The sequence below is a fragment of the Pundamilia nyererei genome, unplaced genomic scaffold, assembly GCF_000239375.1.
Source record: "Pundamilia nyererei isolate P.nyererei 1_Seehausen unplaced genomic scaffold, PunNye1.0 scaffold00145, whole genome shotgun sequence".
In the NCBI taxonomy this organism is placed as follows: domain Eukaryota; kingdom Metazoa; phylum Chordata; class Actinopteri; order Cichliformes; family Cichlidae; genus Pundamilia; species Pundamilia nyererei.
Window position 1 is genome coordinate 1,532,644 of NW_005187546.1, and position 22,992 is coordinate 1,555,635.

Consider the following 22,992-nt stretch of genomic DNA (forward strand, 5'->3'; position numbering starts at 1 on the left):
CCAGAGAGAAAACTAAAAGCATTATTATTCATTCATCTGTGTGTTTTAACCCCATCTTTTCATACATGCTTTTTACTGTTTTTTTTTTTCTCTTTAAATATAGATGCTCAGTCCCCTCCTTTTCATCATATCCTCATATGGGGTGGGGGGGCAACCATTTGGACCTGTTGGCCATGGTGATCAAGAACCTACAACCAGAGACACCAAGCCGGGGAAGGGGGGGACAAACAAAAACAAAAAACAAACAAACAAAAGGGGGGCTTGTTATTTTAATTTCACTTCCCCTCATCTCTCATTCACGACACAAACCAGCTGTTTCAACTGCTGAGAGAAAGGGACAGTTAGTACTGAGTCTGTGTATGCAGATGTGTGCATTTGTGTAAGCAGCGACCGTGTGTGTCACAGCACGGGTGTTTGGAAGCGATCTGCAAATCTGCTTCTTGTGAGTCTACGGGGTCCTGCTCTCGTGCCTTCCTCTCAGAACAGATTCTCTTCAAAAATTGCCATCAGGTCACTCTGGAAATTGATGTCAATGGTGTCTGCCATCTGCGGAGGAACCAGAGGACGAGAAGCAGCATGAAAGATAGATTCTAAAAAGAAATTCATAAAATAATTCCCTCCCTCTTCCCCCCCCCCCCTTTTCTCTCCCATACCGCCTCTCTCCTGCGCCTCTCCTGTGCCTCACGCCGTGCCGTCGCCCTGTCCTGGTTGAGCGTGTTCTGTGAAGCGGAGGTGGGTGGGGGGGCTTGTGATTGTGTAGGTGGGGCCTGCGGAGAGTGAGTGGGAGGAGTCGAAGCTGGAGGAACTGGAGCGTGCGGCGACTGCTGATTTGGGCGACGGCGGTCGTCATCTGGCACTCGGCGAAACGGCTCCGCCGTGTCCTTGTCGTCACGGCTGCGACAACAAGCAAACAAAAAGTGAGACAGCTGGCAGTCAGCACTGCATGATGCCCATAAATGATTCCCATCAAGGTCACACTCAAATACAACCTAACCAACAGCAGATTCTTTAGTCCAGTTAACTTGAACCTCGTTTTGCATCGAGGGTCACATACAACCCACTTTGATCTTAAGTGAGTGAAACTCGACTTTCTGTCAGTTTAACTACACGTTCAATCCCTGCAATGTCTTAAGACAAGATGAAGCAGTGCACACTGTCCCACGTTAATAAAATAATATTTTTTATTGATTTTTACTTTTTTCCTTGCACCTTTCGTGCAGCTCATGCTTTGTAGTCGTTTCAGTATTCTGGGAAAACCAACCCAAAACGTAGCAGCTGATTCACAACCGGAGAAACCCACTTTCAAGGTTTCACATCAAAGTGTGAGAGTTCACACTTACTCACAGTTGACTTGTAAGTTTGGCGGAAATGTCTGACATTTACATCAGCTGGCAGGATACTAAGCTGTGTGATACTAAACCATTAAATGAGCAAAAGCAATAAAGTGGTGATGAGCACGATATTTATGACTGTTTAAGTCAAGCTAAATTCTAATAGGATTACAGCTTCTGACACGTTTCCCTGGTCACACATTACCTGCTAACCTCCCACTCACCGTAGCTTCTCTTGCTCCCTCCTGGCCTGTTCAGCCTGTGCTTTCAGCTGTCTCTCTCTCTCCTCCTTCTCTCTCGCGACCTGCTTGTATCTTTCAAAGCTGTCGCTTGAAGAGCGCACCGAGAACGCCGGTGTGGACTGGGACTTTTGAGCCAGGCTGGCCCAAGAACCCATGTTCTTTATCTTGACCTCCTATAAAAAGAAAAGAAACAAACAGAAAAACCAGGTCAAGTTTTAAAAAAGGCCAAAATGAAGGACAGAAAAAAGAAACCAGGAAGGACAGTCTGGTTTAATGTGGCTTATGAAATTATTCTCTCATCTCAGGCTTCTACACACCTGTGCCTTCTTGGGAGCGATGGGAGTTTTGGGTTCTTGCTTGATTTTGTTGTCCTGCTGGGAGCAGGGTGGTGCAGGCGAGTCTGCCAAATGCGAAATGGGACGAGAGCCATCCATCGGCTTTATATCTAACCCTGTGAGAGACAAAGAAAGAGTAACTCTATATACTACACCCTTTAAGCCACGTCGACACTAATTTCCATTTTAAAATCCAACAACCTTTGTGAGCTTTAGCTGGAAAACTTTTTATTTGGAATCTCCAGGATTAGTTTGTGGTGTGTTCGTTTGGACAGACATTAGTTCTGAACAGCTGTTAAAATACTTTGCAATGAAAACAACACTTGACTCAATGCTGCTTCCATAAGCTGGCTATAGGGAACTGTGGGAGAATGCATACAAAAGCCTTCTGGATTCGATATATACAGTGGTCCCTTGCTATAATGCGGTTCACCTTTCGTGGCCTCGCTGTTTGCGGATTTATTTATTTTTTGTTTGTAATTTTGCTGTTAACCATGTCAAATTCACATAAATCTTCGATGGCTAGTAGTGGTGCAACGGATCACGGTCATCCGTAATCTGAACAGATCCCACTCCACGGTTTGGTACGCACGTGATCCGAAGATTCGAAAAAGAAGAAAAAAAAAGTATGTGTATGGTGCGCATGGTGGGTCTGTCAAGAGATAGTTATGGCCAGCGCTAGCGATCCAAGTGGAGGAGCAGAGGGGTTTGCGGCATTTAAGCAACCCTTTGCTGCCCAATCCAAGCGGGCTAAAGCTATTACAAAAGCTATTGGGGTGTTTAGCTGCAGACGGGAGGCCGTATGCCATTGTGCAAAACAAGAGGTTTAAACTATGATCAACGTGCTTGAGCCACGCTATGATATCCCGCTCGCGTCCACTTTAGTGGCAAGATCGTTCCAAGCATGTATGAGCGGGAAAAGATTTAGGTTGTGGCTGAACTGTCCTAGGCGTCTTCTGTTGCCCTAACTACTACAAAAGCTCATGATATCACAGCGGAGTGCGATATAATGAGCGTTATGTATTATTGTAGGGTCTACCTTACAATAATAAAGCGCTTTGAGGCGACTGTTATTGTGATTTGGCGCTTTATAAATAAAATTCAATTGAATTGGTAGATACAAAGACTGTACTATTTTGTACCATAATTTCTTTTTAATAATTGCGTGGGATGAGTCTTGAGTTGAATGTTTTTAACAGGAAAAAAATACTTCAATAAGTAAATGTTAAATTTTTGTCTTTTTTCGCTGATCTGAAAATTGATCCGATCCGTGATCCGATCCGAACCGTGAGATTTTTGATCCGTTGCACCACTAATGGCTAGCAGTGTCAGTACAAGTGCTGTACTGTATGTTTGCAGGTTTTCTACCCAACAAACACAACAATGTTGACGAAACGTTTTGCACCATCACAGGTACCTCCAGTAGCACCCAAAAGGCAAAGGAAGATGCTAACCATCGCACAAAAAGTAGGACTTCTGGTAGAAGTTACCGTATGTTTCGGACCACAAGGCACACTGGATTATAAGGTGCATTATGCAAAACAAAACAGTCAGATAAGTCAAACTTTACTCAACTCATTGTTTTTGCTTCCTCTACCTCCGTACCATTGACTCACTAATGTTGAATTCTCTTGCAGCTGCCCTATTCCCGTGTTCTGGAACTGAAAACAGGGTTTGATCTTTGGTTTCATTCTATAATACTAAACTTGTTTTTCTACGAAAGTTTGAACTTTGAGATTGTTTAAAAGTGTGAAAATGTTCATGCCTGTCTGAAAAAAGTGTATAAAGTGTGTAGTGAAGGGTTTTACAGCCTTAACACATCTATAATAATTGCAAAAAATAAAACTGGCTACTTCGCAATTTCACCTTTCGTGGGTTATTTTTAGAATGTAACTCGATAAACGAGGGACCGCTGACCAATGAGGTTTGAGCACAACAAAAAAAATGCAAAAAGTTACCTGCAGCTAAATGTATGATTCTTTTTATTCACATACGACTGGATTGTAAAACAGACACATGCACACTTTTGCACTCACTGTGTTTGTTGTCAGGTTTGTGTGCATCCTGACGAACGCCTGGGCTGAAGGGCGAGGGTGGCAGCACTGGTGACTGGGAAAGCTTCTCTTCTTTGATCCCCATGTTTGACCTCTGCTCCTACACAGGATGAACAACCACTTTTGTCAAATTGCTTCTTTTTAACATTTGAACTGATTATTGTACTTGTTTGTACTCACTCGTTCAAACTATACATTTAAACATAAGATGAGGAGAGGCATTAACTTCCAATCCAGACAGACAAACAGTACAAAGTCAATGCTAAATCACTTACATGCTTCTTGGTCTGTGGAGGCGACTGTTGTCCCATTGAATGGAACGCAGGCATCGGAGGAGAGTGCATCATCAGCGGAGAGGGGCAACCTGCAAAAACATCGGTGTCCCATCATTTAATTAAATGCCTCATTTAATGTGCGCCTACAGTGATTATGTCTAATCGGTACCAGGCATTAGGGTCGACACAACGTGCAGTGATTTGTAACTTTCAAGTATTGTTTTACTGTGCTGTTACACAACAGGAGCAGCCTCATGTTTTCAGCTGTGACCACAGGTCACATGACAGACGCCTTGCAACATGTAGCAATGTTTTAAAAGACAGAGATTTTGCTCCACACTATGGCCAAGTGCAGATATGACACAATATGTTGGGATAAGTTTTACTTGGTACAGTTCACTGACAAAGACTGCGAATGGGCTGTGGTGAGATCTGTGGTCTAGGTCTGTTTGTGATCTGCTCAGTCTGTCGACAGCAGTGGAGGGAAATTGACTGGAAAGAAGCAGCTGTCAGCAGAGCAGCTATCTGAATGTGTGTGACCATGAGGCATTAAGACACCTTACCTGTTGTGAAAGGCTCCACTTTGCTTTGTGGCGATGGCTGCTGTTGGTGCTGTTGCAGCTGCTGTACCTTCTGCTGCAGCACCCCGCCCTTCTGCTGCTGCTGCGGTGTTGACGTGTGCGTATGCGGGAACGACTGCTGCATGTGCGCTTGGCCTGAGCCGTGTCTCTGCGTCAGAACGGGGGCGGCTGTTGTCATGACCTGCGCATGCAGTGGCGGCCCCAGCTGCACGGGAGAATGCGTGTGCAGCGTTTGCGTGGGGGCTCTGGGCTGAAGTGACTGCAGGAGGCTGTGGACCTGGCTGAGCGGTGGGGTCTCAGAGCTGGTGGGCGTTGGCTCCTCGTCGTCCTCCAGCAGGGCTTGGGGAGGCTGCGCCGAGAGGGTGCCCAGGATGCCGTGGGATGGCGGTGACGGGACGCGAGGGCGGGGGACAGGCTGTGGGGGGAGGGTGAGAGGAAGCGAGGGCTGAAGCTGAGGTGAGGAAGCTGGAGGCATTGAAGGGAGGGAGGATGGAGGAGGCTGTGCAGGTTTGGGTGGAAGTGGCGCTGCACGGTTGCTAGGTCTTGATGGTTGCTGGGGAAGAGCATTATGGATTGCTGTAAACATAGGAGAGAAGAATGGGAAAGGCATGAATGTAAAGAACACAGGAAACAGGAGGATGTGTATATCATGAAAGCTCCAGCTCTTCAAGCTTCACCTTTCATTAGACTGAAATATTTCACCATTTCCCTACATATAGATTACAGACATATTTAAAAAAAACAAAAAAACAACACACAACAACCTTGCAAATGTAATTATCTGCTCTTCCTTCCTTGGCTTACTCAAACACTTTAAACTACTAGACACTACGCAATGGCAGCATGTCACTTTGGAATAATTCAGCCATTTATTGTTTTAAAAGAAGCGATACTGGAGGAGAAGGTAGAGAAGAGGAAACTGCATTAAACAGAGCTGCTGCTGAAGGAGCAGAACTCCAAGAGAAAGAAGAAGAAAGTCCAGACTAGCAAGCGTTGATGTGTGTTTTGAGTAGCTGACATGAGCCTCCAGCTTGAAAACATTTACAGTTAATAGTGTTGCTCAATACAATAAAACCAAAAATACTGCTGCCCCCACTCCTCATTCTCATAGTAGATGATAGTAGATGAATTTAAAAATCCATGGTGATTTTCAGAAAAGTGGACCTCCTTGACCTTGAGGTCGAGGTCACTGAGGTTCGAACTTGTCTAAGATTTTTAGCAGCTGTACTTATGATATCAATTTGAAAACCATACGTCACTTCATTCTTGAATTATTGTATTCACAAGAGAAGAAAAACACTATGGACAGTTCCAGGAGTTTAGAATCTAAATTTTTATAGCAGTGATTTTACTTACTTTATTTTGACTGACGAAGCAAGCAGTCTGAACAATTAACAATTAACTGTTAAGTTGTAACAGAAGATGGCAGCTGTCTTCTGAATAAATGGAACAGTCATTTTTTGGTGATAAACATATAATTATCTCCAGCTATTAAAAGATGTACTGTCACAATAAAGGAGGCCTATTATGCACACTTCAAGCTATACGCTTTAATTCTTAGAGACTTAAAGAATAACTGGTATAAAATGATCCTCATTTAGTCCACCCTCTGAAACATCCCAATATAATTCCCTTTGCTCTCTCTTTAAGGAAGTTTTGCTCTGATTGGCTGCCCACTGATAACAAAGAGTAGTTGGGTGTAACCTCTTGCTCCACTCTCTGCAACATCAGAGCTAAAAGCATGGGAGAAAAAAGTGCCTTAAACAAATTATTTGAACAGCCTGACAGTCTGAAGCTTTTAGCACGCATGTAGTTCTTGGACAGACACTGAACTCATTACTCCAGAGTTGTGTTTGAGGATGCATCAGTACATAGATGGCCAAAAATACGGGAAAGCATAAAAATCCACCTTTTTTTGGCTCTTGATGAAGTGAATACAGAGTTGTTAGCAGAGTCCTGTTCTGGTGGACGTACCTGGAGAAGGGATGATGGGATGTTGGTTTAGGAAAGGGTGCGTCTCAGAAGGCGTCTGGTTGGTGGGCGCGTTGGTATTGAGGAGGCCAGAGGCAACAGGAGCACTGGCAGTAGTAATGGTTGCATTAGGCTCTGTGTTGGACTGCGTCAGGTGAGAATTCATGAAGTGGGCCAGAGGGTCAAATCCTGAGGCCAATAGCTGGGAGGAATCCAGAGAGGGGACAGGGACAGGGAGGGAAATAGCTGGAGCCGGGATATATGGTGGTTTGGACTGGACCACCTGAGGCTGTGTCTGAGGTTGAAGCTGAGGCTGAAGCTGAAGCTGAAGCTGAGACTGAAGCTGTGTCTGAAGCTGTGACTGAGGCTGAAGCTGAGGCTGCTGTGGCTGAGAAGTGACTGGGCCCACTCCACTACCGATGAACTGGTGCTGCGGTCTCTTGCTGTCCTTGTTAGTTGAAGTCTTCTTCGGTTGCTTGGGAACCAGCCCTGTACAGACAGCACAATATGAAATGAAGAAATATAACATGTTGAAGACAAAACCTAGGACTCTGCTGGTGCAGACTGCCGAGTGTATATTACCACTGTCAGAGTCTTCACTATCTGAGGAGTCACTGCTGCCTGAAGATGAGGATCCCGTCTTCATCTTTGTCACATTTGGCATTTCCAGAGGCTTCTCTGCTGCAAAAAAGAGCCACAGCATTCAGAGATTAAACAGAATATTGTTCACATAATCCAATATAACAGAAGCAGCGACACATCTTCCAAAAGAAACTATCAATATGTGAAAGTAAGATTGCACCCAGATAACGTTAACTGGAAAGCATGGGGAACAAAGACTTAAAAACAAGAGCTCGCATGGGAATCTTTGGAATTACGAACCTTATGTGAAAGTGTTTTAAAAAAAGGTTCTAAATGTGCAAAAAGCCTACCTGATGGTTTTTTCTTCTTCCTGAGGCAGCTTGAGACATACTTCTCTAGCTCTCTCAGCGTGGAGGGCTTCAGCGTCTCAAAGTCAATCTCAATCTCATCCGGATTGGAGTTTTTCAGCGACGGCTCACGGGTTTGGATTATGTGCACGACACGGCCCAGCTTGTCTCCGGGCAACTTATTGATATCCAGGCTCAGCTGGCGCTTCTCCTCATACGACATTGGCTTGCACCTGTCAGCAGACATGTCTGGAGGAGGACGCATTACAATAGGTTTACAATAGTCCCAGGCATGCATATCAACAAAACTCAATCATATGTTCTTTAATTAACGCACCGATGTCAACATCTTCAAGAGAAGCCGAAGGGACGAGAGGGGTCGGCCCAGGCTGAGGGGGCACAGCAGGCCGGGGATTTTTAACTCCTTCTTTTTTACTGTAAATGAGAAGTTCTTAGATGAGCTCCATGCAGTGCAGGTACAATAACCTCAGTTTTACGTCTGGAAAACCTACCTGGGCTTTTTCCTGTCTTTCTTTGCACTGATAGGTTCTTTACTACTTTTGCTTTTCTTAGATGCCTGAAGCATTGCAAGCGGGAGAGTCTCCAAAGGTTCCTCTGCTCCCACTTTTTTCTTGTGCTTTTCTTTCTTCTTTTCCTTCTTCTCCCTCTCTTTCTTCTTGGGCTTGCTGACCTGTGGCTGGGAGAGCGCTGCCAGCTGCTCATGGACAGCTTTAAGCTGAAACACACACACAGATGATAAGCCTCTGCACATTTGATTCTCCAGCATTCAGCCGTGTTTTACTCAGACCATTCTACACGGCCAACCCAACTCTTGTGTCTAATTAGCCAACCTCCCCTTAACTTTCCCTCATCTAACCTGTTCCTGTAACTCAGCTAATCGCTGTTTCCTTTCTTGTTCCGAGTCTCCTCCTGAAGACTCTGATTCTGAGGAGCTCGAGCTCTCATCTTCCGAGGCGGCAGAAGGAGGTGGGACTTGTCGAGTGGAGGGGGCAGGGTGGAGAGCTGATGACGGGGTGGGAACAGGGACTGGCTCCTCTGGGTCATCGGGCATTTTGGCGAAACGCATCTCAAACACGTCCTGTAAGATTGAAGGACAGCAAGAAAAGCTGTCAGCTCGAGTGGAGCAACAGACACGTTCAGATACTGTGCTATTTGGTGAACTGGCCCTTTACGGGTTCAAATCTCTATTTTAGAAGCTCTTCTAAAACTGTTAAATCACACTAGCTTTTTATGCTGTACACCATAGACTTTTTTTTTTAACCCTCTATGTGAATTTCCTCCATTTCTTTGTCGCAGAAGGTCAGCAGCTCAAACACAAGGCAAGCTTTATCAGATATGTAACTGCAATAGAGGATGCAACATGTAATATGTAAGCAGCCTATGAATAAGAGAAGAGCTGACTGCTGGAAGTCATCGAGGTTGTACTGGAGTTTGTGCTGCTTAATTAACTGCTGTGCATGCTAGGGCTGTTCGATATAACGATATATATCGGCTGACGATATAAAAACTATTGTTTCATTTTACGCTATCGTTTGTTTCGTGGTGTCGCAAAATAAACTGTTTACGGCAATATTTTTTCATGGTTTTGATGTCACTGTAGTGGTTATATTAATTTCTTAAAGTTCTCTCTTTCTCTTATACTTAATATAACCACACTATGGACAGACAAGCGCCTGTTTTTATGCGTTGTGGTTAGCAACAACGACGGTAAAACCATCGCGTGTCTGCTTGTTTATGTTCCACATAAACCTTTCACAATAAAGCTCAAGATCCTGTTGAGACTTTTCAAAATAAACTGAATCACGTGAAAAAGTATGCAGAGTGTTTACGGATGAGAAGCAAAAAAGAGCCGCCGGGTGTTAAAAAAAATAAACCTTAGACTCAAACGTTAGAACAGGCTTTCCCCCGCAGCACGCCGTGTAATAAATACTCACAAAGAAAACAGCGGCCGTTACAACCTGTCTAAAAATGTGTAGTTTCATGCATCGGTTAAAACACTCGACTCCAGCTACACGACGCCCAGCTGGAAACACTTCAGCTACCCGAGATTCACAGAATTTACAGAAAATGTTAAATTTTTGTGATTTATATCGTTATTGGGTAGATGTTTAATATCGGGATATGAGATTTTGGTCATATCGCACAGCCCTAGTGCATGCTCTTTTTCTCTCACTTTACTTTGGTGCTGACTTAAAGGTTTTCTACATAAGAAAAACTACTCTGTAACCTACAGCAGTCATCAATCAACACCAGCTTGATAGATGCTGCAAAGGTGTACTGCTTTACAAAGAAAACAATCCTGCAATCATCCACTTGGGTTCTGCAATGATCTTCAGGCCTGAATTTAGCCAATCCCAAAATCTCTGCTGTCTCACTGATAGGTCATCTCTGACTTTCTTTTTTCCAGCTTAATGTTTATGCTTTAACTTAAAAGTCTTTTACTTACACCAAAACCTCTTTGTTACACATATCAAGAGTTCAGATCAGCAGCTACAAAATGCAAATCAAACACATGGAATAAACAATAAGACGTTAAAACTCATTAAGATGTCATGATATAACGAGGAAATTGTCCACATCCACACACTGCAAAGCATGTCACCTAACAATCAAACCTTTGTACAATAAGATCAAAATTGTGTGGGCACAGAAGGTTATGAACTTTATGTGATTGTTCAAAACTTTTCTATGAGATTTTGGTAAGAGCTTTTTTCCAAATTTAGAGGGCGGTCTAAAGACTTTTGCACATATAGGTTATATAATGTAGGTTACGGTTTGCAGTGTGTGAAATGTGTGGTTTACCTGTAATTTGCGTGCCATGGCAACCACATCGTGGTCTGGAGGGTTGTATTTGTAACAGTTCGAGAACATCAACCTGACGTCTGCTGCAAATTCTTGAGCATCTCTGTACTGTCTGTTGTCCAGCTTTTTCTGGAGGGGATTAAAAAAAACAAAACGGTAGCGATCAAAATTCTGCAAATTTAAAGACACACGAGACATGCACGTTGGCAATTTAAAAGTTGACTTATCAAGCTGAAGCTTAGCTATTTATTTGGTATTACCTAGTTTACATCCTCTTGATTATTATTCACTGTCTGACGTTTGTGTGGCTCATTAGTTGTTTAAATGTTTGTGGTAAAAAGATTAAATAAAAGCAAACTAAACAAAGAAATCCAGCAAAATGTCAAAAAGCTTTGGTATCAAGAGCAAATTTTATCACAGGCAGACTCAGGCTGAAACCTTCCTAACTATAAAAACAGGTTTGTACATGTTGTAATAAAATCACCTTGATGGTGCTGAGATCCATGGGGTGCTTGATGATTTCATGGTAGTCGTGGAGACCGAGAGCTTTTGCATCAACAGGTTTGTAAAAAGGCCAGGCATATGCCACGTGTTTCTTAGACAGCATCTCTCTGACGAGGCGTGCACACCAACGTAACTGCTCCTGGCGCTTCGGTGTTCCTGACCCTCCCATCTCCAAGACTCCTCCAAGTTGATGCTGAGAGTCTGGCTGTGATGCTTCTCTTTTGGGCTGCTTTGATGGGCGGCTGCTGTCTCTGCGCGGCCGGGTCTCGGCAGAAATGGGAGACGATTCACTGAGCTGATCGTTGGCGGTGGGTGTCGTGGTATCAGCTTTCCTCTTCTGGCTCTTCTTCTGCTGTTGGAACAGAAGAGTTTAGAGGTCACAGTCTGGAAAAAAAAAACAAACACATCAGCAAGTGTCTTTGTAACAATAGATGTTGTCTTACCTTGATGAGAGCAGGCGAACTTTGCAGTATGGGGGCAGTAGGATGGAGGCCTGGGTGAGTCACAGTCGGAGGTGGAACTGAAGTCATTCCCTGGGCCAGGACGTCTGAAGTGGTGAGGGAGAATGGAGGCCCCAGATGGGGCGCATGATTTGTGGTTGTTGGAGGCACACGGGGAAGGTGAGGTTGGGCTAGACTCTGGGCCAGAGTCTGGACCAGAGGCTGGGCCAAGGGCTGAGCCAGGGGCTGGACCAGGGGCTGGACCAGAGGCTGGACCAGAGGTTGGACCAGAGGCTGGACCAGAGGCTGGACCAGAGGCTGGACCAGCACCTGGTCCAACCTCAGGGGTAAGGCAGGAGAACCTTGGGGGGCGGGTGCAGCACGGGTATGTGGAGTGGTTGAAGGGGACGAAAAGCCTCGTGTATGCGGGGTGGTAGAGGGGGATGATGAGTCATGTCCTGAATCTGATTTTGAAATCAGACCTAGAAGGAAGAACACGAGAGCAGCACAAAGACAAAACTTTAGCATAGCTAAACATTAGGTCAACAGGTTTAAAGCAGATCACCAACAGGCATGACATAACCAAAACCTGATTTCCCAATAAAAGTTCCATATGAGGTGTGGCTGATTTAGTGGGTGGCGGAGAGCAGACAACAATGAAACCAAACATACCAGCTGAGCTGGCTAGATTAGCAGCATTTGCATATCACTGCTGGTGACGCATGGAAACTCTTCCATGAAGTCTTAAGTGTACACCAGGAAGTAGAATCACATCCTCTGGCATAAAGTTGGAGTACCAATTCTACTGAGGGAAAGCAGCAAGAAGAATTCTTCTGCTTCACAGAAAAACAAATGAACGATGCTAAAATAATACCTGTGTCCTGCCTGCCTCCTCTGCGTCCCTTTGTAACCACAGCAATCTCAGTCTCCTCCTGCGGCATCTCTGTAATCTTCTGGAGAAAGAGCTTTTCCAAGGCTTCTGCCATTAGGACAATATCATCCCCGGGCTAAACACACAAACAGATGAAAACCGCAGAGCACATTAGCCACAATCCACGTCTCTTAATGTCGCTGAGCAGGGCAGTCGCATGTGTGCAGAACTTCTAATGTGGCTGACCTTGTTGTAGATGTAGCAGTTTGTGAACATGGTGTTAAAGTCTTGGATACACTCCTGGGCATTCCAGTAGTAGTTGTTCTCCAGGCGTTTTTTAATCGTGCCCATGTCCATAGGATTCTTTATGATCTTATAATAGTCCTTAAAGAAGAGCAGGGAAACGAGTATTAGTATTTTAGATAGACAGAAGAATAATTAAGAGAGTTGAAAGAAAACAGAATTAAAAGCTCATCCAGTTCCTCAAGGGAATGACATTCATATGAAAACTGGCTATTCCCTGCACAAGTTTAAATACTATGCTAATAGGATCCTAAAGAATTATATTTACCATGTAAAGTAACTCAGGAAAGCTGCTCAGGATTATAGACTGAACTCAGTTTATGGGTTACTGAAAAGGCTAGTGAAATTCCATTCTCAAGCCCGGCGCTCAGCATTTTCCTTGTCACCATCTTTGTGTTTTGAATTTGGATAATCCTCCTTTCCGACTCTCATAATGACTATTTACTGAATGAATGTGAAACTAGTGAAATAGCCCACAAAATTATCAGAGGTCAAAGATTAAGGGAGCCGAGCACCATTTTCCAAATACATTTTTAGAGACTTTGGAATCTTTTTTGCATTCATTTTAATGGACATTAAAGAAACTCTAGGTTTAAAGCGCTTCTGTTTTCATACATAGAAGACATCCATTTATTTTCTTTGAATATTCCTCCAAAAATTACCTCCCATCTTTTTTTTTTTCTCCAAACCAATTTTCCTTGATTTCAATGGAAAATATCTTAAGTTCAGGGAAACTAATATGAACTTACTGCCATATTAAAACTACAACATTCAGAAGATGGACTAAAAAATTGTTACAATAATCTGAATTATCCTGTTGCAGGTCATGTAAACCTCACTGAGCTTCACTGAGTGAATGGGTAAATGCAGAGAGGAATTTCCCCACGGGGATCAATAAAGTATACGTTATTATTATTATAAACAACAACAAAAACAACAACAACAACAACAGATAATTAAGAAATCAGAGGCTCAAGATTTGGAGGTAAATAAAGTTTTGTAGTCTTCTGCACATGGCACGGGTCAGCTGTTACTCACAGATTTCACGTTTATATTGTGAAATAGTTCATAATGAGATGGAGGCTTGATCCAGCTCTCCTCTGGATCAATCCTGCACTCCACCTGAGTCTCAGTCACAATGTCACACAGTCCTGACAGTTTCTATCAGCTACCCTTGGATCAAAAACAGAACGATCCTCCTTCGGCTGCCTGTCATTGATCTGAACTGCTGAACAGATCTGTGCTTACCCTGTAATACGCTTCTCATTAGTACATTACTCAGTCCTTCATGGTGTCTGCTGCTTCTTGAGCCTCTAATTTGTGCTTTTCTTGACAGAATTTTGGTTGCTATTGAAATAAACTGGCTGCTTCTTTGTATCTAAATCACTGCACTGTTAGTAGATCACCCTCCAATCACAGCACATAATTTAACAACAGCAAAAACAGCAGTCACAGCCCTAGATGCATCCTTAACATCCTCCCTCTGAAAAACCAACACCTGCAGCAAAAAGTCAGTGCCAAGACTAAAGGTACTACCTTGTGTGTCTCCTTGGTAACCATAACTAGAAGACCACAGAAGACTGCAGGAGAGTTTTTTTCCCTACTTAACTGAAATACTCAATGTGACGTGTCGCAAAGTGTCAAATGAGGAAATGCAGAAAAGAAAAACACACTTTCTGAAAAGCAGAAAAGGCAGCGACATGTTTTACTGCAGGGTGCCACCATCACCGGGTCCTACTGTGTGAAACTTTGCATATGGAATTCATTTACTAGTTGTTACAGAGCTATCTTTGTGCTCAACTCTTATTGCACACACACTGAAACAAACACACATGTGACTCACAGGCAAATTGAGTTTGATGGCATCTACAGGAGCCTGGAAGGGCCAGGCAAAATTGTGTTTCCATAATGTCTTCAATACCACTTTTTGCAAGTACTGAAAAAGAGCAAAACCAAAAAAATAATTATACACACATTAAATAAGTGAAACTGACATTTCACTAGCAGACATGGTTCACAAATCAACGTCCTACTACCTGCAGCTGGTTGGTCTGTCGTTTGGGTCTGGAGGGGTTCCATGTTTCGGGGGGTGGAGGGTTGAAGGGGATAGGCGGTGGGGCGGAGGTAGGGTTCTGGCTGCTGCCTGCCTCCAGTCCGTCCCCCATCGCAGAGGTGGGCTGCAGTGGCTGAGCAGACACTTTAGGCAGATTGGACCTGGCAGGGGCAGGTGGGACCGGGGGGAACCCCTTCAGGCCATTCCACTCCTCACGTGACTCTCTGAAAGAACCACAGAGGAAAACATTATCTCTGCAGCCGTTATGAGAATTTTGACATGACTTTCTCAGAATGTATCTCACATTTAGCATTACTGCCACACGTTGAATCTATCTAGATCAGACCACTTTTTACATGTTCTGTCTCAATTATCTGTCTCACGACTAGGGATGGGTACCGGTAATGGCACCGGTTCTGACATAAACGGTAGTAACCAGACCGAAAAGCAGCGCACATGTCGGTGCTTTTTTTCCTGAGATGTCATACACTTTAGATTCTAGCCAATCGTTTGGCGTACCTGGGCCCGCCTTTCAGAGGATAGTAGGCGGGCCCAGGTACGTACGTTCTTTTAGAGCAGAGCTGCAGAATAAAAAGTCTGGCTGTACTTCACAGCAAAAGATGCAAACTCAGCAGCCTGCAACAAGTGCTTTAAGGTGATACTGTGCAGGAGGTAACTCCTCGAATCTGATGAAACACCTGGCGACGTATAGCATTTTGTTAAAAGCCGAGAAATGCACCGTATTTGATAGCTTGCTGCGAGACCTCACACCGTGCACATCTACTGCGGGTGTGCTGCCTATTATCGGACCCGGAGTTAGCAACATCCCCCAAAAACCCAAAGAGGAGAGTCCTGGCCCCTAGCCCTGCCAGTGTAGCAGAAATGATGACGGATGATGATGGCAGCAGCAGCCGTTCTTCTCTGCGTGAGTAGCTTAATGTTGTTCGTGTGTAATTTACATTGAGTAGGCTAACCACGTTATTACATTAATGCATATAAGGTGAACTAGCAAACACCGTCGTAGTTACATGCGGCTGTCTTCTTGTTTGATGGCAGATACTCCCTTCACCCTGGCCAAAAAGGCTAAAATGACCAAAGAAAAAGTGGGAAACAGCTAAACATGAGAGGTTTTTGGACAAAATTGGTGTTTTTTCCATTGATTGAGCACTGCTTCCAGCCAAGAGTGATACCATAAATGTTTTTACAAAAAAACCAGCTGAACATGAGAGGTTTTTGGACAAAGTGTGTGTTCTCCATTCTTTAAGCACCGGTTCGAGCACTGTTTAAGCACCGGCACTGTTTCAAAAGTACCGGTTTGGTACTGGTATCGGATAAAACCTAAACGATACCCATCCCTACTCACGACCACAACCCAGTGTGAGCATTTTCTTCTACAGTACATCGCCAAAGGTCTCTGCGTGAGAAAGAGAGGCAACTTGGCAAAGGGTCAATCTTTTTCACCCCGCTCAAGAAAACAATAAAGATCTCATCTTTGACACATTCACTGCTCTTTAAGCTGTGACTCAAACTAGGGCTGGGCGATATGACCCAAAATTCATATCTCGATATTTTTTAGCTGGATGGCGATATAAGATATATATCTCGATATATATTTTTTTTAAGCCATAAAGTAAGAACAAAAAGAGAGTTCTTAGTCAAAGCTGTGTCCCAGATGTCACACAGGCACTTTTATTAACATACAGCACAGATGGTCATGAAAAATTACTCAAAATTAAATTATGAGCATTCATTAAATAATAATGCTCCATAAATAAAAGAAAACAAGGTTGTTTTTGTGCTAAACAAATGTAAACTAAAAGACGCTGAGCGTAATAACAAAGACAGACAGATTTCACAGCTGCTCTGTTCCCAAGTTTTACTGTGTGACTGATAGCCTGGAGTTTGAAATCCGCTTCATAACCACGGCTCTTACAGGTGCCATTTATGGTCCTTATACACACACAGTACGGTAATATTACGTTGATGCACAGTACGTATCACTCCGCGAAGCTCTTCGGTAGCCGTAATGCGCCGACAATCTATCAAGCGGTGCAGCTCCGTAGCTTACCAAAGTCGTACTCAAGCATTTTTGACAGATTGCTGAGCACCGTGTTCCACATAAAATCGGTTCGCGGCCATCAAGCACAACCAGAATTCATACATAAGGCGCGCTATCAATTTTTGAGAGAATGAAAGGATTTTAGGGTTAGCGCTGTTAGCTCGTTAGCGCGGTTAGCTCGTTAGCATGTTTAGCTCGTTAGCACGTTGACGCCGTCCAGCCCCACGCATGGGGCGATGCGCACTAACTCGTTAACGGAGATTTGCCGTGTCCGTCTTGTCGCTGCCTGCACGTGAAGCGATGGGGTAGGAGGGGGAGTTGTCTTCAGTTAAGGCGAGGCGGAGTAACGTTGCGTAGAGACGAAAGTGGACGAAAGAGAGGCAAACCTGCGGCTCCACAACTATAATTATAACGTAACATAGTCTATATCGATATAAAGGATATTGTCACATCTTATATCTCGTATAAAAATATATCGATATGTTTTAAAAACTCGATATATCGCCCAGCTCTAACTCAAACTCAGTATCTGATTTTGTCATCACGTGCTTGAAACTACTGCGCGAAAACTGGGATCAGGCACTGAGGACTCAACGTGTGTTTATGTGCACAAACAAAAAGCATGCATTCCACATCAACATCAAACTCTTAGTTTAAAGCATCTGGGAATAAATATTGAATCATTGCTTAAGATCAAATACCGTTATGACTGTTAACCTGCAAAGTTTTTGATCCATCAAATGGAAGCAGAAAGTGTAAACATGCTTCACCAGCTATAAAATATCCACAAACAATGCAGAGCATTTACTTGTCCTAAAAGCACAAAGACTACAAAACAAATCCATAGCTTGGAGTATTTTTTTTTTTAAATCAATCATGCATTTGTAATTTAGGCAAAACAACAAAAATGCACTAATATTTACAGAAGGAATTGACTGAACAGCTCAACAGGATGAGGCAGAACTTCAAATGCATACCTTATCTAAGACTCAGGTTTTGTTAGTAATATCAGAAATTTTGTAATATTAATAATAACTATACACAAGGCAAGATAAAACTGGGGTTCAGGTTTAAGAATGCCTTGGTAAAGTCTGATTGATGGAAATGTTTTATGATAATGGCGACTTTTTAAAAGCTGAAAATACAATGTAAGTGTATTTACTTTCTAATCACAGATGAAAAACAAACAAACAAACAAACTGGTAATTATCTTGCAGAAAAAACTCATCATTAAACTCTCTCAACTCAAAGGCCAATTATTTTTGGTGGACTTACATGTTTGTAGCTGTGCAGCTGTGGTCTAAAGCAGTTGTGTGATCATATCTCAGTTGGGGAGGTGGCAACTTCCCAGGGTGATGTGGGATGTTTGTTAGTGACACGCTGCGGCAGCATAAAAACCACAACACACAGAGAGTCGAGTGTCACACCTGTGAGAGACCGAGATAACAAATTGAATTAGAGTCAATTTATGTAGTTTGTTGGATTTTGTTCGTGCAAACTGCCCTTTTTGTTCGTGCAAACTTGAAACTGTCACAATAGCAAACAACACTTCCACATCACAAAACACAGAATTGAAAGCCCTCATCTGGATGATACAGGCACATTACTCTTCTTTATCCCAGTCAACATCTAGTACATGGAGCAGTTTGCAACAATAACTCAGGATTTCGGGGAGGGGGCGTCCTATATATGCATGTTTTCATAGGTCTTTTGTGCTACTGTTTATGTACAGCAAACTTAGAACAAATTAGGTGACAGGAGCTAATATGGTACTCTTTTGCATTAAAACTGAACTCTGCCTGACCTACAACCTTGGCATGCTTCAGATGACCTTTGGTACCCCTGAGATCAAAGGTCAAAGGAATTTCTGAGTGAGACAAAATGAATGAATCAGAGACAACAGCTAACATTTAGTTTGTCATCACCCTGACAGTTTCTTCTACTAAAGACCAAAAGCTTTATTTACATCTCTTTCTATGCCTGTTACCCGTTACAGATCCATATTCCAGCTACAGATCCGTCATTAGTTAAAAAAACAAAAACAAACAAACATTAAATAAGTGAATAATTGTTCCCTACATTTACCAGTTAAGTGGATTGAATGTTGATAACTACCTTATCAATGAATATAGACGTGTAATATATGCATAATAATTCTAACTGGGCAGCAGTTAGCACTGCAGCGAGTGCTTGAGACAAAATAAATAAATATTGCGGGAAAATACACGAAAGACCAAGTCATTCTCCAAACTACGTAACTGCATAGAACTACACACAACATACACAGCACGTTAAGAACGCAGCAGTGTCGCAGGTAATCTGATAAACAACAAATCAAATATTCTATCGATAAAGCCACTAGACGTAACGATACTGCGAAATGTATCACATACTGCTACTACGTAGTATCTACCGGTAACCGGATCATAAAAACGACCCAATTTGTTGCAAAACAACTTTACTCCTCAGCTTTTCCTTTGCTAACCTTCCATGTCGGCGCATCGCCATTTCCACTATGCTCAAGTGACAGCTGCGCACGTAAACTGCGTTTCAGAATACAACTTTGACGGGATTGATATTCTCGAAATGACGTACGTCACATTTCACATGAGCTTCTGCGCCATAGCGCCTTTACTACGCTACCAAGAGAACGTAACTTGTGTCACGAATACGGCCTACGGGGCTACAAACAAACAGCCTAGCAGCTAGCTCGCTAGCATGTTAGCGACATGTAGCTAACGTGCACACTGACAACAGACAGCGCCCGCTGCTACAAAAACGACCTTTACGCGAGCGTTAAAAGGAGAAAGACACAACGCAGAATATGTACAACAACACCAAGTCGCTCGCGCCTAAAAGCTAAAAAAATGAGTTGTATCGCGTGCCCGAACCGGTGCAAGGCCTTGCGAAGACAGCTCATGCTCCGCTTCCCGAAGCGCTCACAGAGCGCGCGGGAAATATGCCACCGATGCCCGCTGTAAGCGTTTTATCTGATCCCCGGGGTCGTAAGCTTTCGTTTGGTGTACGAACGTAAGCCACACGAAGGCGAAAAATGATATTTTTACCTTCTTCAGTCGGTTGTCAGCGTTCACAGACCTTCCTCGCCCCAAATCCAGAACAAACAGTCCCGTTTCACGTCAATGACGTCAGACGCACGGGGGGCAGGCCAACAAATGTCACCTACAACTCCTCCCCTCTCTCCTGGGTTAACATCACGCAATAGCTTGTAATCATTTCAGTCAGGAGACAGGTCGGTGTTCACTTTACTAAACGAGTGGGTCTAAATATATAACCGAGTAAAAAGTGCGCGTACACTAAAACCTGTTTTTAGTTAGTAGAAAACAAGCTGACAGCTTAAATGTGCACGGCACGGACGGCACGTAGGCCACCGAGCTGACATCTGTTTCCTCTGTAAATACGTTTTCTACAAACTATAGAGAACACAACGGAAGTTAAAAGCATTTCTAAAACTTGACAATTTGTTATACGGCTTATCGACCTACTGCAAATAACCTTTTATTGCCCGATTTGATCTCAGGCCCGTGTGCGCACGGTTGTTGTGCGTAATTAGATGTTTAGATCTTGATGGGAGCGGGGTCCTCCAGATGTAATGCTGTGTGAGTGGCATGAGGGCTCATTCTACTGTTTGGTAAGTGTGAAAGTCATGAAGATGTCAATCCAGCTGAATACTGATGGAGATAATGGCGGTAAATTGTGCTTTTCTGCCTTTTCCTGTGTCCTTGAAGATATTATACCACTCGTGTTTATGAAAACTGTTATCAGTGCTTGGGTAGGAGGGAGTAGGTACACCACCTAGTGGTTGGGATGGTGTTAAATTAAAGCACAGTATCAAAACAACCTCTGCAACAGGTTATCAGAATTATGGTCAACAGTCTGCATCAAAATGTGCAAAATTAGCAGTGAATATGTACACATCACAAATGTGATGATTTGCTTTTGATACCCTGCTCAGTTTACGTTAAAGGTCTACACATGCAGTCCTTCTCCAATTCAAACTTACTGGCCACTTCATTAAGTATGTTTGTTCACCAGCTTGTTAACACAAATATCTCATCAACTAACCATATGGCAATATCTCAGTGCATTTGGGCATGTAGACATGGCCAAGACGACCTGCTGAAATCCAGACTTCAGTGACTTTAAACGTGGAATGGTTGTTAATGCTAGACGGGCATTGCTGATGGTCTGGATTTTCCCGCACAGCCATCTCGAGAGTTTACAAAGGATGCTCTGAAACAGAAAATATCCAGCGAGTGGCAGCTCTCTGTGAAAAACTGCCTTGTTGAGGTTAGATGTTTACGGCATGTGCATAAGAGCATCTCTGAATGTGTAACATGTTAAATGTTGAACTACACTAGCAGCACTAACTTGTACACATCTTTGTGTAAATGTAAATGCCTGTGTTATTATGCATTACACACAACTGAGAGATCGCAAACTGTGTTTCATTGTTCTTATAATAAAGACATGTAGAAAAAGAGAGCGATTCTTTTCTATTCAGAAGACCACACCAGATGCAACTCCTGCCAACTAAGAACAGGAAACTGAGGTCACAGTTTGCACAGGATAAATCAACAAGACTGGAAAAATATTGTTGGTCTGATGAGCGGATTGCTGCTGTGATATTTCGACAGGCTCGGAGTTTGGTGTAAACCACATGAAAGCACAGATCCATCCTGCCTTCTCTCGATGCTTCAGGAGGCTGGTGGCATTATAGTGTTAGGGTAATTTTTTGGCACACTTTCTCAAACATAATGAGCTCTCTGTACTCGAATCACCTCAACAGTCACCATATCTCAATCCAATAGAGCACCTTAGGGCTGTGATGTAACAGGAGATTCAGCTGCCATCATCATTATGAATCAAAAATCCACGAGCAGCGTTTCCAGCACCTCGTTGAATCGATGCCACAAATTAGTAAAGGCACCTTTTAAGCAGCCACTGAGTTAATTTCACTTTTATTTAGGAATTAACACAAAGAAACTGATTTAGTCAACGAGTTTATTTCTTTCCCAGACCGAGATGAAACTAAAATGACTGAAAATATTCAGAATGATATTCAAAATGTTGCACGCTTATCCTACAAACAGTCCCCTCAATCATCTCAGGCAGCCCCACCTGCAGAGTTAAAAAGCCCTCCTCCTAATAGATTTATCCAAAAGCTTGGAAAACAGTCATTCATCAATACTGGGAAAGGCCTGAAAGCCATAACAATGTGTAAACTCTGGACCCCCCCCCCCAAAAAAAGTACACAATATATCTCAATGTTACAATAGCCGCAATTTCTTAATTCTAAACAACTTACATTTTAACAAAAAGGCACAACAACAACAACAAAAAAAATTACTTTGACGTTTTCATAAATATGCTCATGTGTCTTCTTGCCAATGTTGAAATGAAAAGTCCAACAATGCCTCTCATGTCTGCACCGAGTACAAAGCTATTCCTGGGAACAGATCAGTTCAGCATTGAGACTGAGGAAGGGTAAACCACACGTCCGGTCTACTCTCATATTTAAAAAGAAGTCTACCCCTAACTTTGTATGCATGCAGAAGACAAGAGTTACTAGTTTTGACATTTGCTTTCATGTAAATCTCTGCAAGAAAGTGAAGAAGAAGAGCAGTAGACAAAATGTGCAACTGCTTTTTATCAAACTCAAACAACAAGCTCAGACTGACAGTGAAACATGACGGGAGCAGGTATATGTAATCCACAATACATGTGGCAGTCAAACTGGACAGTACAGGTCATAGACTGGTCCAAACAGATGTTCAGATGGAAAGGTTACTCTCTCACTCTCTCTCACACAGAGCAGAAATCATTCATGATCATTGGCATCTTCCTCTTCGTGCACTGCTGCCTCCAATCCTTCATCTCCCAAGTCACCGTGTAATCCCTCTTCACCAATCTCATCGTGAACCACATATCCCTCATCCTCTTCCTCCCCAATTTCAAAACCTTCCTCTTCATCCTGGTTCTCCTCATTCTGGTTCCCCTGCTCCTCCTCCATCTTTTGCTCCTCCTCCATCTTTTCCTCCTCCTCTTCTGTGCCTGCTGCTGCTACTGCTGCTTCTTCTGATGCTGCTGCTTCTTCTGATGCTGCTGCTTCTTCTGATGCTGCTGCTTCTTCTGATGCTGCTGCTGCTTCTGATGCTGCTGCTGCTTCTGATGCTGCTGCTGCTTCTGATGCTGCTGCTGCT

The 22,992-nt window shown here is 43.3% G+C and overlaps 2 protein-coding genes across 6 annotated transcripts in view; both read right to left on the bottom strand.

Annotated features, from left to right (window-relative positions):
• Positions 1-251: 251 nt before the first annotated feature.
• Positions 252-19,901, bottom strand: LOC102196200 (bromodomain-containing protein 4-like). 5 transcript variants are annotated; one of them, XM_013913708.1, is made up of 22 exons: positions 19,837-19,899; positions 18,047-18,198; positions 14,696-14,936; positions 14,503-14,595; positions 12,603-12,740; positions 12,360-12,492; positions 11,489-11,967; positions 11,026-11,394; positions 10,542-10,670; positions 8,596-8,817; positions 8,231-8,454; positions 8,056-8,153; positions 7,722-7,967; positions 7,372-7,470; positions 6,793-7,278; positions 4,801-5,394; positions 4,238-4,326; positions 3,945-4,062; positions 1,891-2,024; positions 1,556-1,746; positions 654-894; positions 252-546 (listed from the first exon to the last, which is right to left on the bottom strand). In XM_013913708.1, exons 3-22 carry the CDS (start codon positions 14,822-14,824, stop codon positions 478-480), a joined length of 4,281 nt encoding a protein of 1,426 aa, XP_013769162.1. In that variant the 5' UTR covers positions 14,825-14,936; positions 18,047-18,198; positions 19,837-19,899; the 3' UTR covers positions 252-477. The 5 variants fall into 5 exon arrangements, with proteins under 5 accessions (XP_013769162.1, XP_013769161.1, XP_005744657.1 ...); XM_013913707.1 differs by having other exon boundaries at positions 7,372-7,467; positions 11,026-11,397; XM_005744600.1 differs by having other exon boundaries at positions 11,026-11,397.
• Positions 19,902-21,773: 1,872 nt separating this feature from the next.
• The window catches only part of akap8l (A kinase (PRKA) anchor protein 8-like), an 8,444-nt gene continuing 7,225 nt past the window's right edge, over positions 21,774-22,992 (bottom strand). Inside the window, exon 14 of the mRNA XM_005744610.1 lies at positions 21,774-22,820. Within this exon, the coding sequence (XP_005744667.1) occupies positions 22,611-22,820 (210 nt within the window). The 3' untranslated portion in view covers positions 21,774-22,610. The remainder of the gene's footprint in view (positions 22,821-22,992) is intronic.

Bases quoted from the DNA above. Each gene is read 5' to 3' on its own strand.
- LOC102196200 (XM_013913706.1), bottom strand. From the start codon at position 14,824: ATGGGGGACGGACTGGAGGCAGGCAGCAGCCAGAACCCTACCTCCGCC. The intron at 12,493-12,602 runs GTCAGCCACATT...TTGTGTGTTTAG, and splicing joins ACTGCTACATCTACAACAAG to CCCGGGGATGATATTGTCCT. The intron at 1,747-1,890 runs GTGTGTAGAAGC...TTCTTTTTATAG, and splicing joins TCGCTCCCAAGAAGGCACAG to GAGGTCAAGATAAAGAACAT.